This window comes from Cottoperca gobio, chromosome 17, assembly GCF_900634415.1.
Source record: "Cottoperca gobio chromosome 17, fCotGob3.1, whole genome shotgun sequence".
NCBI lineage: Eukaryota > Metazoa > Chordata > Actinopteri > Perciformes > Bovichtidae > Cottoperca > Cottoperca gobio.
Window position 1 is genome coordinate 23,557,675 of NC_041371.1, and position 18,163 is coordinate 23,575,837.

An 18,163-nucleotide genomic window follows, 5' to 3' on the forward strand; every position below is an offset into this window, starting at 1 on the left:
GTTCCTCCCAATCATGCCTCTCCAGGTGTCTCCATCGTTTCCCACGTGCACGTTGATGTCTCCCAGCAGATCTACGGAGTCCCCTACTGGAAGCCCATACAGGACCCCATTTAGGGTCTCCAAGAAGGCCGAATACTCGCCATAGTCGGTGCATAGGCACAGACAACAGTCAGAGTTTTCCCCCCATAACCCGTAGGTGTAGGGAGGCGACCCTCTCATCCACTGGGGTGAACTCCAACGTAGTGGCGCCCCAGCCGGGTACTTGTGAGTATCTCCACACCCGCCCATAGCCTCACACCTTGGGCAACTCCAGAGAAGAATAGAGTCCAACCCATATCCAGGAGTACAGTTCCAGAACCAAGTGCGTAGAGGTAAGCCCCACCAGATCCAACTGATAGTGCTCCACCTCCCGCACTAGTTCCGGCCCCTTCCCCCACAGAGAGGTGACATTCCACATCCCCAGAGCTGGCCTCTGCTGCCCGGGTCTGGTCCGTCGAGGTCCCTGACCATCGCTGCCAAGGTGCCACCTGCTTATCAGGATTGATAAACATTCACACACACTCACACACCTTTTGGTATGCCATAGGGAGCAATTTGGGGTCGAGTATCTTGCCCTAGGACTCTACATCTGCCTCCTGAGCCACAGCCGCCCAATTAGGGCTGGGAAATGTGGACATTTCTCAAAGTTTGACAATTAATTTCTAATCTTAGGCTACAGAGTTATGCTGCTAAGGATGCAGTTCCAACCAATAAGCAATGTTCATTGATATGGCTCTGCATGAGGTTTATTATTTGCTCAGTTTTGTGATGTGAGTCTTACACCAACGCAGTGGGAATGTGTATCTGTAAGAATTACTACAGTAATCGGTTAAGCTACATAAGAAACATATATTAATGAAAATGATTGTGACTGGCTAGCTGTGTTACCAGATAAACGGCGATAGCAGCTCCCAGTAACCATCCGCAGTAGACGTCCACAGGATGGTTTCTGAACTGGATGATCCTGGTGAGCCCGGCCAGGATGGCCAGCATGATGAAAGAGAAGACCAGCAGAGGCTTCAGCAGCTTGGCAGAGTCTGTCAGCACCTTGTTGAAGTACATCTGAAACACACAATGAGCCAATCCCTTATCAATCTTTTATTGTTGATATAAAACACATAATCCCACACCTGTGATAGTCAACTCAGATTACTGATACCGTATTTAATTCACACCTGTGATTAAATGACATTTATTTAGATATCTAACCATTGTTTAATTGCCTACAACTGACACAACTTCCTCAAACTTGTCTACATCTTCTACGTTTCTGTGGGGAGATTTTAGCTGACATTGCCAGCTACATAAGAGAGTGTATATTAAGCACTTACTGAGATGTAGACAGCAGCAAATGCAGCAAGAGTTGCATGCTGGGAGGGAAAAGACTTCCTATGAACAAAAAAGAGAAGGACCGGTAATTATCATGTTCAGACAGCTAAGGTCTACATGAATATTCATCTGAAACAGTGACTTTCAAACACTTGATTGTTTGTGTGTGTGTGTGTGTGTGTGTGTGTGTGTGAGAGAGCAGGTGTTTAATAGATGCAGTGTTTGAAGGATACAAGGAGGGCAACAACTCCATACCTATGTGTGTTAAGCCAAATATTACAAAAGTGAATTCTGGTAATAAACTAAAGTTTTATACCTCATGCTGATACTGCAGTGTATGGTAATAATTGCTTCTTGTTATTCATTTTGCATTGACATGGTTGGTAGTCTTGAATTTTCATTCTAAACGAGAAGTACAAAAAGAAGTCGATGTGGAAGTCCAGGACCTTCACATGGAGACACTTAGCACAAAGCTTCACCAAATATCTTTATGAGATGTATGTTCAGGCTACAGCTACAGTAACTGGCAGTACAATAAAACGTTTTTCGGTTTTCTTTGATATCCATTGTTTTGTTCACTGTAATGATTAAACAGGTTACATTCAGTAAGTCATATCTAATTAAATATGCACAATAATGTCACAACTACAAACTGTAAATATTGAGAGAAAAGCAACTGTTTGTCTGTTTAATCTGTTTACACATTTGAATAAACACATGTCCCCGTAGTAATAATGTTTTAACTATGCAGAGGACAGGGTGTTTTGAGATTGAATAAAAAACATATCCTGAGATTTTGGAAGGAGCTCAGGATGCATCCTGAGAACGCTACTATCAACCAGATAATTTCACTGTACAAACTCTTATTACAGACACACAGAACTGTGATGCTGTGTCTGCTGAAGCCTGCTGTGTCACAACGTGTAATGGTGTGCAGAATTTTTTAGAGAGGTCTGTGTGTGTGCCACTGCCATCTAATGCTAAGAAAATTGCTCTGTGCACTTTACGATAAGAGATCATTTAGTTGGTGTTAACAATAGGTGACAAAAAATCTTTATATGCAGAAACTCAGCTGTAGCACTCAATCCACCGTTTTGCAAGTAGGTCATCATCACCAGAAAATGAGTTATCATGAAAAAGTAAAGAAAAACATTAAGTAGATCCTACATTTTGGACCTGAAGTCCTGTAGCTGGACCAGGTTAAATAACTATTCTTAGTATACATCCAATATGTCGATATGGCCAAACCTCAGTCTCTGTACATATTTGGAACTGTGATTTATATTGAGCCTAACTCTAACCCGAACCTGGTAAGGAACAGCTGCAGGATAAGAATTTAGGCTGTCCCAGTTTGTTCAGAATGGTGAGGTCAGGGAGATGCTCTGACTGTGTCACTCACAATGTCATCAACTGAGGGTTAACAAGGTCTATCTGACAAATTGGACAAATTGAAGGTCTATGTCTCAAACGGCTTTAAAGTTAACAGGGTCTATCTGCATCACTAATTAATGCAGATTTTGTATATATTTGCTGAGTCAGTGAGATCTACAGAGGTCTATCTCCACATGTTCAAGCTAAATTTTAGTATCACAAAGGTCTATCTGCTGACAACCAATAGCAGAGCGGGAAATTAATCACGTGATCATTTTAAGCACAGGAATAATTTATTCAAAACGTTTTGCTGCCAACTGTTTTATATGTATGTAATCTAGTAGATAGTAGTTCAAGTTAAGAACATTAGTAGTCCAAGTTAAGATCATTAGTAGTTTAATAAAAAGTCTTAAAAATTCAGATTTATTAGCAAATATAATTTTCTCTTTTAAGTTTCCTGCCACGTGGAACTTGTGTAAACATTTTTAGAGCTTAAAATGAAGTTAAGTTGCATAAAATACAGTTGAGGGTTACAATTTCAATTTTCGGGTGGGGAAATGTCAGATAGACCCTTGGGACTCTGGTTTTCCAACAATTTAGGAACCACAAAGGTCTATCTGCAAAATTAGTTTCGTTTCTACCCATAATACACACTGAATTGGATGGCCCAAATAGTCTCAACAGTCCACGTTATGAACTGTTCAATTTTCAAATGCGTTTTTCTCAAAACTCGTCAAAGTGCAGATAGACCTTGTTAACCCTCAGTTGACGATGTGTTGACTAGGATTTGGAGCATTCTAGGTGATCCATCTTTAGGTAAACAAAATATAGAAAGTTTATACTTGTTTAGGATAGATGTCAAGAGAGCGGCTGGTTGGCAGAATGGATGGTGGCAGACAATGGGACTGCATCTCTGTATTCACTTGTATTGTTCATCATCTGTTCTCCTTTATCAAGATCTAATAAACCTTCAGTGTAAGACATCACTTCGGTCTCCATCAGCTCCTTTGGTTCCCAGTACTCTGCTCATTAAGAATTTTAGCTTTACATAAATGACCCATGGACTGTGAAGTTTGAAAACTAGAAAAACATGCCAGTCTTACATTCAGCAAATGTTGGTAGAAGCAATGATTGAACTACATGCACAGCTGAAGCTTCTCTCACTTCCTGGTTTATCAGGATATTTTAAGATGATAAAAATGCACACCTCAGCCTACCTCAGTACACCTGCGCAGCTGTATACGAGATGAGACCCTGTCAGCCACTTACTCTGTGAAATCAAAGATCTGCAGAGGGGGGTCAGGGGAGCCCCACTACCATCTATTCAGGACCTCTACTAGAACCAATGCCTTCACCGTGCTCTGAATAATGTATGACAGGCCTCACACACTCTTCACAACTTCATCGTTCCTCTGCATCAGTCAGGAGGTTTCGAAGCATCGGAGCAATGACCACAGGACTGTCAAACAGCTTCCTCCCACAGGCCATCAGGCTGCTGGATACACAACCTCTGTCCACTCACTGTCACAGCTGCAGGAAACAAGAGATGTGCTGCCACCTTTATTAATAATAATAATAATAATAATAATAATAATAATAATAATAATAATAATAATAATAATAATAATAATAATAATTTTTATAGAGCTTTTCTAGAAACTCAAAGACGCTTGACAGAGTGAGTGACACAAAGATAAATATATAAACGAATAAACGGAAAAAGAAGGGAGGATAAGGGAGGATAAGGGAGGATAAGGAGAAGAGACGGTCAGTGGTTGAAGGCAGTGTTGAACAGGTGAGTCTTAAGTGATGATTTGAATATGGTGAGTGAGGAGGAGTCTCTGATGGTTTGAGGCAGAGAGTTCCAGAGGGTGGGAGCAGCGATGGAGAAGGCTCTGTCTCCCCAGGATCTGAGCTTGGTCCGGATGGGGGGGGACAGGAGGTTAGCAGCAGCAGAGCGGAGGCTGCGGGTGGGAGTGTGTCTGTGGAGGAGGTCAGTCAGGTAGGAGGGGGCCAGGTTATGGAGGGCTTTGTAGGTCATGAGGAGGACCTTGTACTGGATTCTCTGGGGCAGGGGTCGGAACCTTTTTGGCTGGGAGAGCCATAAAAGCCAAATATTTTTGGTATTTCCTTGAGAGCCATATATTTAATAAAATTGAATGCAACTTTATGTGTGCATTTTTAAGTATAACACGTCTCCGAGTACTAAAAGCGCTATCAGTGTTTCATTGAACAGGTGCTCTTTTATTAAATAAACTAAACGCTTATGTTGTTTATCTCATTTATGAGCATGTTTCAGTGTTTATGCACGGGTGTCAAACTCAAGGCAATTATATCCGGCCCGCGAGAAAATATCATATGTCGATCATAACTGGCCCGCCAGTTTTGGTAATTAAATCAATGCATGGCACAACCACGGGAAAATATATATTCGAGGAAGTATCTAAATTAAACTGTCCCGGGACAAACTGACGGGACTGACGACAGATGGAGAGTCTGCGATGTGACGATGCGGGAGAAGATACACCGTCAGCTGCATCTTACACCAGGAAGCGCTGTGTTGTAAAGCTCTGGAGATGGAACATGTAATAAGCACCGTAACACAGAAAGGAAACTTTATAAGAGTCAATTTAAGTCTTTTCTGAACATGGCGGTGCGATGGCTGAGTCGTGGGAAAGTGCTGAATAGATTTTTCGAGATGCGTGAAGAAATCTGCCAGTTTTTGGAAAGCAAAGGGAAAGACACCACAGATCTCTGGGACGATGTAAGCTGGCCTTTTAGTGCGACATAACGAAGCATCTCACTGTTAAACCTCCAGCTTCAGGGCTGTGTGATCACGGACATGTATGATGCAGTGAGAGCTTTCCAAGCCTGTGGGAGACTCAGATGCAGAAGGAAACTTTGGTCACTACGTGTTTCCAAACACTGACAAGCCATCTCCACCGCTGTGTTCCCGACCACATTCTGCTGATCAACTGAGCGTATTTGCAGCTCAGAAATTTAAATTGAACTGCTCAGCAATCCATTTGCAGTTGACTTAAATATGTTCCATATCTTTTTGCACTTTATCCAATATGTGTATCCTGTTCAATAAATGTGGACCGTGTTTGGCCCTCGACATAGTCCCAGTTTTGAATGTTGGCCCTCTTTGTGATTGAGTTTGACACCCCTGGCTGCTTGCTTTGCGCAGTTTCTCCTCTGCTCGGTTTTCGCGAAGGGCGGGGATTCACTGCCAACACACACATGTGCGAACACACCTACAGAGACAGGGCGGAGAAAAGGAGAGGGGAGAACAAAAAATCCGCTGCTAAAAGTTTTACTTTAAAATGACACAGTATAATTATTTATTACTTGATTACTAAAAATGTCAGCTCAAAATTGTCTGCAAGCCATATTGTGTCATCGAAAGAGCCATAGGTTCCCGACCCCTGCTCTGGGGGATGGGGAGCCAGTGGAGCTTGTAGAGGACGGGGGTGATGTGGTCACGGATCCGGGAGTGGGTGAGAAGACGGGCAGCAGAGTTCTGGATGTATTGGAGTTTATTGATGATTTTTGCGGGTGAGCCATAGAGGAGGATGTTACAGTAGTCCAGCCGGGAGGTGATGAAGGCATGGATGAGGATTTCTGCAGCTGTGGAGGAGAAGGATGGACGGAGACGGGCGATGTTTTTAAGATGGAAGAAGGCTGTCTTGGTGAGCTGATTAGTGTATTTATGAATTTGAGACCATGACTGCAGATTATATGACCAAGAGAACTGAACCTTGGGGGACACCTTGGGGGAGTGGAGCGGTGGGGGATTTGCAATTATTAATAGAGATGAACTGGTGCCTGTCAGAGAGGTATGATTTGAACCAAGAGAGGGCAGTGCCGGTGATGTTGAAGGTGGTTTCCAGTCGGGTGAGGAGGATGGAGTGATTGATGGTGTCAAAGGCTGCGCTGAGGTCGAGGAGAACAAGAATATTGAGGTTTCCGGCATCAGAGGAGAGGAGAAGGTCGTTGGTGATTTTGAGCAGTGCAGTTTCAGTACTGTGGTTGGAGCGGAATCCAGATTGGAATGTTTCGTACAGGTTATTGGCAGAGAGGTGATGTTTAAGTTGAGAGGCTACAGCACGTTACAAAACTTTGGACAGAAAGGGTAGGTTGGAGATTGGTCGGAAGGTATTTGGGGTGTCAGTGTTGAGACCAGGTTTTTTCAGGATTGGGGTGACAGCGGTGATTTTAAGGGATGGTGGGATAATTCTGGTTGGCAGGGAGGAGTTTATTGTTGTAGTGATAAGTGGTGAGAGAGCAAGAAGGCAGGCCTTGACAAAGCTGGAGGGGATGGGGTCCAGAGTGCAGGTGGCAGTTTTCATTCCTGTGAGGAGTTCAGAGAGGTCAGTAGGGGAGACTGGGGAGAACTGAGACAGGGGCTGGCAGGATATGAGGGGACAGGTGGTTTGAGGGGGAGCAGGTGCAGTGGTGGTTAAGCTGCTGTAGATGTTGTCTACTTTCCTTTGGAAAAATGAGAGGAAAGATGTGCAGTTGTCAACTGTGAATGACTGGGAGGTGATGTCCAGGGGGCTGAGGAGCTTGTTTATTGTGGAGAAGAGTATTTTTGGATTTCTGGAGCCAGAGTGAATTATTTGAGAGTAGTAGGTTGAGCGGGCGCGGGAGAGGGCATCTTTGTAGAGCTGCAGGTGGTCTTTGTAGGCTTGGGAGTGAATTGTGAGACCTGTTTTGTTGCGAAGTCTTTCAAGTTGGCATGCACAAGTTTTCATCAGGCGGAGTTCGGGGGTAAACCAGGGAGAAGAGTGGGTGAAATAAACTGTTTTGGTTTTTATAGGTGCCAGCTGGTCAAAGCAGGAGGAGAGAGTGTGGTTGTAGTAGTTCGTGAGGTCAGAGGGGCTGCGGAGGTCAACGAAGGGAGAGGTGGACATTATTTCAGAGAGGAAGGATGAGAGCAAAGTAGGTGAAACAGAGTTTAGCCTACGGAAGTTGATTATGCGTTTTTGCCTTGGTGTTGGGGTGGGAATGTTGACGGTCATGGTGATGGCTAAGTGGTCGGAGCCGGATAAATGATGTAGGTTTAGTCCAGTACAGCAGACAAGGTCCAGAATGTGACCACGTTTATGGGTGGGAAAATTGACGTGTTGAGTGAGGCTAAAGCAGTTGAGCAAATCAATGAAGTCTGCGGTCATTGTGGAGTCAGTGGAATCCATGTGGATGTTGAAATCACAGAGGAGGAGGATTGAGGGGGAGAGAGAACAAAGCTGGGTCAGAAAGTCGGAGAAGTCAGAGAGGAATGATGGGCGTGGTTTCGGAGGGCGGTAGACAACCGCCATGACTAACTGTGTATGACCAGAGAGTTTGAAAGCCAGGTGTTCAAATGAAGGAGCAGATGAGATGGAGATGAGGCTGGTCTTGATGTCCTGTCGGTGTATTACTATCTTAACTAGACTTTTAAACTAGCTACTGTTTTTACTATTTTTAACTTACACTATTTTAACTTGCACTTCACACATCAAGTATGCAGGCTCAGGGTTGTATAAATGTTTGTGTATATAGTGTGATTTATTTATGTTGCACCTTGTATGTTCAAATGACAGTAAACTTGATTTGCTTGATTGATTTAATTTGAAACACAATATGCATACTTGCTTTGCCAAGCATGATCCCCTGCAGTGTAGCGTTGTGGGATTTCCAGCTTATATAGAGGGCACCTGGAACAGGTCAAGTTTTACGGCATGTATGTGTTTTTACGGCTTGAGCTTGAAGTTGCAATGTAACCGATACTAAACTTACTTAAAAATACTAATTGTATTATATCACAGTTGTTCTATTTAATCCTTACATACCTAACACTGAATGTCTTCCGCAGGTCGATATTTATATCAACAAAGTCCCGTGTGACCTTGGATGACCACGTATAAGATCCGGTGTCATCGATGAGATCAGTCCTTAATTTCTTCTTGCTAAGACGCAGGCTAGTACTTTCCGAGCATTAGCTTGAGCTAATCAGGAAATATATACTATTATTTAAAGTCCGCGTTTATCGGAGGTGCTTGGTTGGACCTTCATACTGGCTGACTCCGGTCAACTGGAGCACGTTGCTCTGTGTTGTTAAATTATATGGTGTACATTACTGTTGCCGCTGTTTTTTCATTTCAGTTAGTGGAATGCTCTCACTCAAATCTAACTGGTGGACTACTAGCAGTAGCTTGCCGTCATTTAAACTGTGGGCGTACAGTATCTAATACGAGTTAGCGGAGTGCTAAGAAGAAGCTCGCTCACGCTAAACCTACAGACTGCACCAGTGAAGTGAGAGCTCTCCTCCCCTCTCACTGCATATACTGCTATCTGGCCTGGTTCTCTATAAGGAGTGCTCTCGCTTCTACTGCGTCGTCGCCATGTTTAGCTCTCCCGGCTGTAACACCTGTATGACTCCTCTTCAACTAGAAGACGGCCATGACCTTTGCCCCTCTTGCCTTGGCCTCCAGGATCAGGATCTGAGGGAGGGCCTCTCGGAGGACATGAATTGCACCATCAAGCCTCGTGCGGTGAGGGCTGCTAGGCTGGCTGAGGTGGAGCAGATGGGTGAAGCTGGCGTCCCCTTGTCTGGGCAGTTGACTCCAGCCACTCAATTTAATGAGTACGACGAAGAGGAGTACGACGAAGAGGAGTACGACGAAGAGGAGTACGACGAAGAGGAGTACGACGAAGAGCAGCCCTCCTACGCTTCCAGAAGTGGGCCTGGCTCCTTGGAGGAGGCAGAAAACAGCTCCATGGGGGCTGTCATTCGCATGGCGCTGGCTCGCCAGCAGCTGGATGTATGGCAGTCAGAATCGACGCCTGCTAATGCTTTCTTCATGTGCACTCCAGCACCCACCACCTTCTCTGTTCCTCCTTCTGATGAATATCTGAGGGAGTTACATGCATGATGGAGGGACACTAGGGCACTCTCCCGTCTCCCACCTGACGGCCGAACCCTGGCAGACATGCGGCAAAATTTGGCCTTGACCACATGTCAGCTGTTGAGCCTACCATCGCTTCCCTCATAGTTTCCACTGATGAAACTCTGAGGCAGAATACCAGGTCCCCTCGACCCCAATGTTGGGTCACTGATGACCTACTTTCTAGGGCTTATGCTACAGCGGCGCGCATGGGCTGTATCGGCAACTCCCTCTCTCACCTCATGCTCGCCCTCACATCATCTTCCCTGCAGCAGGATGCTCTCGGCGCTTCCTCCACCAGCCTCAGTGATGCTTCACTACAAGCATTTGCCCTAATGTCAAGAGAACTTGGACGCCTGATGTCCACTTTGGTTCAGACTCTCCGCCAGGTTTGGCTGGTGCGGTCACCTTTGTCAAAGGCATGTAAAAGGACTCTCCGTTCTGTCACAGTGGAGCCAGGGGAGCTGTTCGGTTCAGCTGCCCTACATGTGCTAGAGCGGACTGTCCAGGCTAGGCAGACCAGACAGCAGTTCTTGTGTCTTCGTAGGGATACGTGTGTCCCCCCTAGCCCCCCTGGCAGGCCTAGGGGTTTCAGATCTGCACCCCGAGGCCGGCCACAGCCACCAGCTCACTCCAGTAGGCACCAGGGGGCCAGCTGTGGGCTTTTTTTTCCAGCAAAAGCTCAGCTACTGGGACACTCAAGCTTCAGACCCATGGGTGGTTTCCACCTTAGCCCAGGGATACAAGCTTCAGTTCCGACGCAGATCCCCTGCCTTCAGCCGGGTGAAAATTACCATCATAAGTGATCCGGCAAAAGCCTTAGCCCTGAACCAGGAGTTATCCACCCTCCTGGCCAAGGGTGCAATCAAGGCTATGGATCCCCTCTCACAGCCCCGGGGGTTCTACTCAACCTATTTTCTTGTAAAAAAGAAAGGTGGTGGACTTTGACCAATCCTGGATCTGAGGGGACTCAACAAGTCCCTAAAAGTCTTGCCATTTCACATGCTGAGCACAGCAGACGTTCTTTGCATTGTTGCCAGGGGAAATGGTTCACGTGCATCGACCTGAAGGATGCTTACTTTAATGTCCCTATTGTGACTTATCACAGGCCGTTTCTTCGTTTCACCTTCCAAGGCTGTCATTTTCAGTTCAGGGTGCTTCCATTTGGATTCTCCCTCTCCCCACGGGTGTTCACCAGGTGTGTTGTGGCAGCCCTCTTGCCCCAGCAGTCTCGGGGTATAAAAATTCTGCCGTACCTAGACGACTGGTTGATTTGTGCGCCATCCCGGTATCAGTCAACACGACACAGTTGTCCCAAGGGCTCCTACATGGAATCTGCCTCTGGTTTTGGACGCCCTATGCTTACCTCCCTTTAAACGCTTGGAACGGGCAGAGCTGAGATGGCTGTCAGCCAAAACTGCTTTTCTCCTTGCCATCATTTCAGCAAACTGTGTAGGGGAGCTAAGGTGTTGGCACGCTCACATCTGAATCGGCCTATCCAGTTGGCACAGTTTGACCCCCTCGTAGGAAAGGTCAAGACTCTTGTGCCCTGTGCGAGCCCTCAAAGCTTATATAGGGGCTACCGCATGCATACAACTGTCAGAACAACTCTTTATCTGTTATGGTGGTCCTAGGAAAGGCTACGCTCTCTCAAAGAGCCTGTCCCACTGAATCGTGGATGTAATTTCCCATGCATACATGAATGACTGTTCTCTGCCACCCAGAGTGAAGTGCCACTCCACCAGGAGTGTCTTCACATCATGGGCAACCCTGAGAGGTGTGGCCTTGGAGGACATATGTGGTGCGGCCACATGGGCATCACCGAGCACATTCTCCAGGTTTTACAGGGTCAATGTAGCCACCCCTCATCCATTAGGTGTGGTTCTTCTGCAGAGTCACTCTGCTCCACCTTTATGAGGTAGGTACTCAGGATTCCTCGCACCTCTGTTGTTATAGGTCATCCAGTGTTAAGCACTGCCTCTGGTGGTCAGTAAGGATGAAATAGAACGAATGTTACGTATGCAACTACGGTTCTATGAAACCTGGATGACTGCCAGAGTTCTTAGTCACTCGGAATCTCGTGATTTAACGAGAAGATTCTGTAGGACTGATCTCGTCGATGACACCGGATCTTATACATGACCGGGGTCATCCGAGGTCACACAGGATTTTGTTGATATAAATATTCGACCTGCGCATGCGCGAGACGGAAGATATTCAGTGTTAAGCAATGCCTTTGGCGGTCATCCAGGATTCATAGAACCGTAGTTACATATGTAACTTTTGATCTACATCTGCCAAACAGTGTGCCCCTCCAGTAGCATCTGTACCAGCATCACCATTCATCTGTCCATCAGGCCAATTGTTGTGCTGCAGGAGTTCAATAAAGCTGTGCAAACCATCATCTCCATTGTGATCTTTAATGATCCTCCACCACAGGGCTTATGAACTGCAGCAACTTACTGACTGTGAGCCGCTCTCAGTGACATCAGTCTGTTGGACGTCCTCTAACTTCTCAGAGATTAGATCCTAACCTTAAGAATAAAACAACCCTTAATGGAGTTATTATGTCTAAGGTTCAGGAACAAGACCACGCTTTCCTAATTCTCTAATTCAATCACCTGTGCAGACCTAAATCGGTGCGTCTAACCCTCTTCTCTCCTGTTTGTCTCAGTTTTTCACAACCCTGCCAAACCCTGTTCTTCTCACAACAAGAGGGTCCTGGATTTGTACCCGGGGGCTTATGTAACACGTGTCCTAAATGTAACCTCAATACATTTTCTTTCTAATCTTGTCATTGTAAAACAGCCATGTTGTTACCAGTCCGTGGTGTAGCAGTGGCAGTGATGATGTACAGTGTCTTATTAAGCTATTAATATATTATTTTCTATGCTTCAATAATTGCAGATTTGAACCATAACACCAGAGAACACATACACACACATCCTCTGACAAACTAACTCACTCTCCCAAAGTAAAACACAGCATTACCTCCCAGCATTGATGAGCCCGTGGTCTTGTCCTGAGCAGATATCCTCCAGAATAAAAGCTTCATCACAAGTAGACATGTTAATATGGGTCAAGTTGGGTTTACACACATCTAACCAGTAGGGGGTGTGTTGACCCGTTGACAGCTGGAGAATGTCCGTTATCAGTGCTGTCACACACAGGCCAAAGATATGGACACCTGTGGAAAACAATACATTTTACACCAGCAAACACTGCATTAGTACACTTTGCATTTTAAAATGTAATTTGTTGTCTTAATGTTCTGTATCCAGTCATATTCTGAGAGCACATTAGTCATGTTACTGTAACTGTTCCAGCTGTTGCCTGTTGTCATTTTTTATTTCTGTGGTTCAGTTAGTGAAAACATATAACCAGTTGTGTGTATAATGCATATGTTCTCCCACCTATGAAGCGTACAGCCCTGCGGATGTAGGAGTTGAAATTACAGCCTGCAGCGTTGATGTTGGACTCAGTCTGTGTGGCTGATGACCTCCTGGATAAATAGCAATACAGAATGGCCTCTCCTATAAGAATCTACACACAGACAAAGATGAAGAAGAGATTGTTGGCAATGCAGATTTTATATTACCATATACATTTGTCTTACTGATCCGCCAGATACATTAAATATTACTGCACCATTTGATTTTACTAATATCCCATTGCCACGACTGATAACTGAATTTGACAGAGTTTGCGGTTTTGTGTGTTAATGTATCTATAGAAAAAAAATGACATAAAAATCCAGAGATGTCAATCCCAGACGAGGAAGACTGCAAGATGCTTTAGAAAAAGCTGTTAGTAAGTTTGTGTCTACTGCTTGAAAGGCAAACAATTAACATTATTTCATCTTAAAATGTGAACTGTGCGTTTAGATGTTACACTCGGCTTTCTTAATCATGTAAACACAAAACCCGGTTTCCGTAATTTGCATAGGGAATTACAGAAACTTGACTGCCACGGCAAAGATTATTTCTTGGCTAACCATTTTGATATGTGCAAATGTTCATGGCCCCCAAAACAATCTGCCAAATTAATGTTTCCATTGCACTTTTTGTGATATTTCGACTTCAAAGTCTTTCCTCTTACACATTTTTTTATGGTCAAATTGTAAACTTGCTTGTAGAAAGAGTTCCGAAGCGATAAATATTACAAATGGATGATGGCGCAGACTTTCAGACACTTTCTCTCCTCAAAGGCATTCATGGTTTTGCACTTGGTTGTTCACACTAAAAGTGACAGAAGTTGTTGTGTGAAGAATGAAGACTTGAGAAAGATCTTCACACACCGAGCCAATCACTTTGTAAAGGTGTGATCAGATTATCACTTTTGGAAAGTTACAAAAATTGTCAGAAACAGTTCCCCCAACTCCTGGCAAGGGGAAGAGCATGGTTTCCATTAGAAAGAAATTGGTGTCCTGGAAGATTTTAAAGACCCGGACAAATGGGAGAAAATCTGACAAATATTATCTGTTTATTTTTTCTCTTGATGATCTGCAGGCTATATAAAGGACGATGAGCCACTGCATTGGCGGTCTCAGTGACTTCAGACTGGGGGGGGGGTTTACGCCTACAATTGTCAATCAGAAAAATAAGCAGCAGCAGCAACACTTTAATGTTTTGGAAAATGGCATTTAAGACCTTTGATATGGGTATAATGATGGCAAGGTTTGTTGTGCTAGCACTGTAGCCCGATACAGTTCTGTACTGTGCTGATTAGAGTACAATAATTGTCTGATACACTAATGTCAGCTGTGTAATAACATAAAGCTGGTAAAAAAAAAAATCTACCACTGACTCGGCTGAACTAGCAGTTAGCAATTGCCTAATACTTTTTTTAAAAGCTCAGAATGAAGAGTTTACAAAATCAGGAGTAATTGTATACTAGATTCTAAATCCTCTGCGAAGTCATAGAAATTCTTAACTGAGAATTTGTTTCTGTTACCTACCACATCTGCACTTTAAAGTAAATTGAAAATAGAAAGAAAGTCATTTCCGAGAGCTGCATTAGGCAATTTCACTCAACAAGGGCAGTTAGTTTTAAGGAATTCTAGTCAACATGGTTGAAATGGCTGGCTTATTCCCATCAAAAGTTAGTGTTGCATGGAAACAGCTTAGTGTTTTCACTTGTACTTGTCTCAGTGTGGTCTCACTCACACAGCATTATGGGCACGTTTTAACATGCAGGAGACCACTTCTGGCTTTCCCATTGAAACATCTTCTACTACATGTATATATATACATTTATATACGAGGAGGAATGTTGTCACCTGGTTTACTAAGGGTTTATTTGTGTTAACACTAGTTTATAGAAACAGTTTTCCACCAGCTGGCTCTCTCCCTACATGTATAATCACAGTCAGTGTGTTAGCCCCATGATATTACTGTGAGGGCCAGTGAAGGGGATTACTTACAGTGGCGGTGGGAGCGGTGAAGGCCAAGCTGAAGAGCAGAGGCAGAGAGCAGACTTCCTGTCTGGGCAGGACGTAGGGCAGAGACAGACTGCGGTCATTACAGCTGTACCCAGAATGCACCGGCTGGAAAATATCCGTCAGCTCCAGGAAATAAAGACTGACAACAGAGGAGGCCAGAATGGGAAGCTGCAGTAAAAAAACAAAAAAAAATACAAAATAATTAAGAAAATACTTCAAAAAGTCTAATGTTCAAAATGAAAATATTTATATATAATATGTAGGTGTCAATACTTATGCCATATTTAATACTTTGATACACTGAGGCAAAAATCAAAAACAGAAGAAGTCCAGTAAAGGCTGATCCAGATAATACTGGATTTCCTTAATGAAACGAAAATATCGACCTCAGTTAACCCCGGTTATGGCTAGTATACACAGAGAAATACAGACACAAACATGCAGTAATAGGTGGAGGTGAATGGTTTGTTGCTGGACAGACCACTCTCTGCTTCAGGTAACCTTACTTGTTAGGTGGGCAGCATATACACACAGACACACAGCTGCAGTGCAGATGGCGGTTTGAACACACATTGAATGGAACAAATCCTTCAAAGAAACCTTGTTATCATGAGCACAGGTTGTGAGTTTATAAGATATTTTTGAAAACTATGCATGGAGAAGTGTTTTATAGTGCTGGTAGACAGGCATCCAGCTCTACCCGATGCCTGCTCTGTTGGAGTTAAAAGGACGCACACAAGCATACATACTAGATATTCTGTTGTGTAATGTTTACACATACAAATGTCTGAGGTTGAACACCAACCTGAACTCCTCACGATGTTAGTGCAGGGTATAAACAGTCACACACTCAGGGATGTCAATCTTTTACTTTAGTTGCCATAATAAATTTACTCCAGCGTTACTGTTGGTAATTTAAACCAGCCGATAGAAGCCTCTCTGTTTACTGATTGTTTTTCTTCAGCATGTCAGAGCTGTGTTACAGTCACAAACATGTTGTGCTTTTAGTTGCTTCACTGTGCAGAATGATGTATGTGCAGAGTTTGACACTAGAAGGCTGTTTTCACATCCACGCAGCTAAAACAAGTGTGATGTGGAAACTTAAAATCTCTAGTGCAGTGAACATTTTCTACTGCTGCTGTTTCACTTCATTGAAAACATTCCTAGTGGCGATCCACGGCGTCCATTAGTCAGCCGAAAGAAATGCAAAGCCAAAAATACACAGATATTAATTAAATCAAATCAAATCAAATTTATTTGTATAGCCCAATATCACAAATGATACATTTGTCTCAGTGTGCTTTACAGACTGTACAGGTTACGACATCCTCTGTCCTTAGACCCTCGCATCGCACAAGGAAAAACTTCCTAAAAGAAACCCCAAAATTACTATTCCTATTCTATTTTTAAGGCACAAATTGAAGGAACTGGTGGGATTACATTTCACTGAAATTGTATAACGACAATATATGAGTATAATTGTAGCGACGTGAAACAATAGATGTTGAACATTAGTCAGATCATTAACATTAAAAAACTCAATCAAAGTTAGAGTATAGTGATTACTGTAATGTTAGCAACTGTCCCATGTAAAACCCTGACCACATATTAGTTACATCTGAACAGTGACACTCACCATAATGAGGCAACATGTTGGAACACACTTTATCCTGTATCATGTCAACATGACTGATCTTATATAAAAACTGCTGAGTAACGGAAGCATCCGCAGCTTCTGTGAGGACTGTGCTGTTTACATGCTTCACTGAGTAACTTACATCTTATTACTTGTCAGGCAGTTATTGCCATATTTATGCTGTGAAAAGTTTGCCAAAACTGCAGATTATGTTTTTGATACCCTTTCAAAATAGTGTAGAGAATATTGTACAAATACCTCTGCCAAGCAGTTTGTTTTCGGCTGAGTGTCTCTCAGCAGGATTTACATTCACACAGTCGCTGTCAGTAATACACACTGCAACATTGAGAACTTGGGGCATAAGCCATGCAACACGCTAACACTAACTTCAACAGGCTAACCTGCAAAATAAACAGTAACACAGCATAAACATGGCAAAACCTACAGCTTCCAAGTGAAAGTTGGGTCACGGACAGTTGGAATTGATCAGTGGTGGGCCGTCAGGGCCAGAAAGGCCTTCTCTGCTGGCCTAAACATCATCAGAATATAAATTTAATTTTTATATATTTTTTCCACAAATATGTATTAAAATATTCCCCATAATCTATTCTCTTCATTTCATAGCTTTCCTCTTGGTTGTGCTGCTTCCGGCCTCAGATGGAGATTTGGAGGGCTGGCCTTTATGTTAGAGCTTTTATCCAATCATATTTCAGCCATAATGTGTTGCCAGGGTCCAAGAAATCTGCCCTGAGGCCTTCAGAATCAACAGTGCGGGCGCCTGTCGCTTAAAGTGAACGGAGACAAAACTGTGGTGTTAACCAATCAGATTTCGAGTTGACGACACCGGGGCCAGCTAGCAGGCGTACGATAACGTCAGCATGTCCACATCTTTTGATTGGATACGCACTATTGAGAGGCAGAGCTATGCAGAGCTAGCAAACTTTGAACGAGCTAATTTGTGTAGATTTCTACAAGCTGTTTTTTTCAACCCCACCATGGCTGAAGGAGGAGAAGATTTGGTCGCAGATATAATTACAACGCTATTTTCAAGACAAACTTTTCAAGAAAAGATAATAATAATAATAATAATAATAATAATAATAATAATAATAATAATAATACATTTTATTTATAAGCGCAGTTTTCATTTGCGTAAACAAAACTCAAAGTGCTACAGATTAAAAACGATGAGCAAAATATACATTTAAAAAATAAAATAAAAACATTTGATAGACAGACAAGACAACACTTTAAAATGGTTAAAGTCTAGCAAAATGCTCTGTTAAAAAGATGGGTTTTTAGGCCTGTTTTAAAAGCATCCACAGTCTGTGGTGTCCTCAGATGTTCAGGGAGAGCATTCCACAGTCTGGGAGCGGCGGAGCAGAAGGCGCGATCTCCCATGGTTTTGAGCTTGGTCCT

The 18,163-nt window shown here is 43.5% G+C and overlaps 1 protein-coding gene across 2 annotated transcripts in view; it reads right to left on the bottom strand.

Annotated features, from left to right (window-relative positions):
- LOC115022758 (phospholipid phosphatase-related protein type 4-like) overlaps window positions 1–18,163 on the bottom strand; it is a 59,900-nt gene that overhangs the window by 29,357 nt on the left and 12,380 nt on the right. The window contains exons 2-6 of one of the 2 annotated variants that reach the window (XM_029453846.1): window positions 15,091–15,276; window positions 13,082–13,170; window positions 12,660–12,855; window positions 1,371–1,428; window positions 928–1,101 (exon numbers count right to left, since the gene is read on the bottom strand). In XM_029453846.1, the coding sequence (XP_029309706.1) occupies window positions 928–1,101; window positions 1,371–1,428; window positions 12,660–12,855; window positions 13,082–13,170; window positions 15,091–15,188 (615 nt within the window). In that variant the 5' untranslated portion in view covers window positions 15,189–15,276. Of the gene's footprint in view, window positions 1–927; window positions 1,102–1,370; window positions 1,429–12,659; window positions 12,856–13,081; window positions 13,212–15,090; window positions 15,277–18,163 lie in introns of both variants that reach the window. The other variant, XM_029453845.1, reaches the window with a different exon arrangement.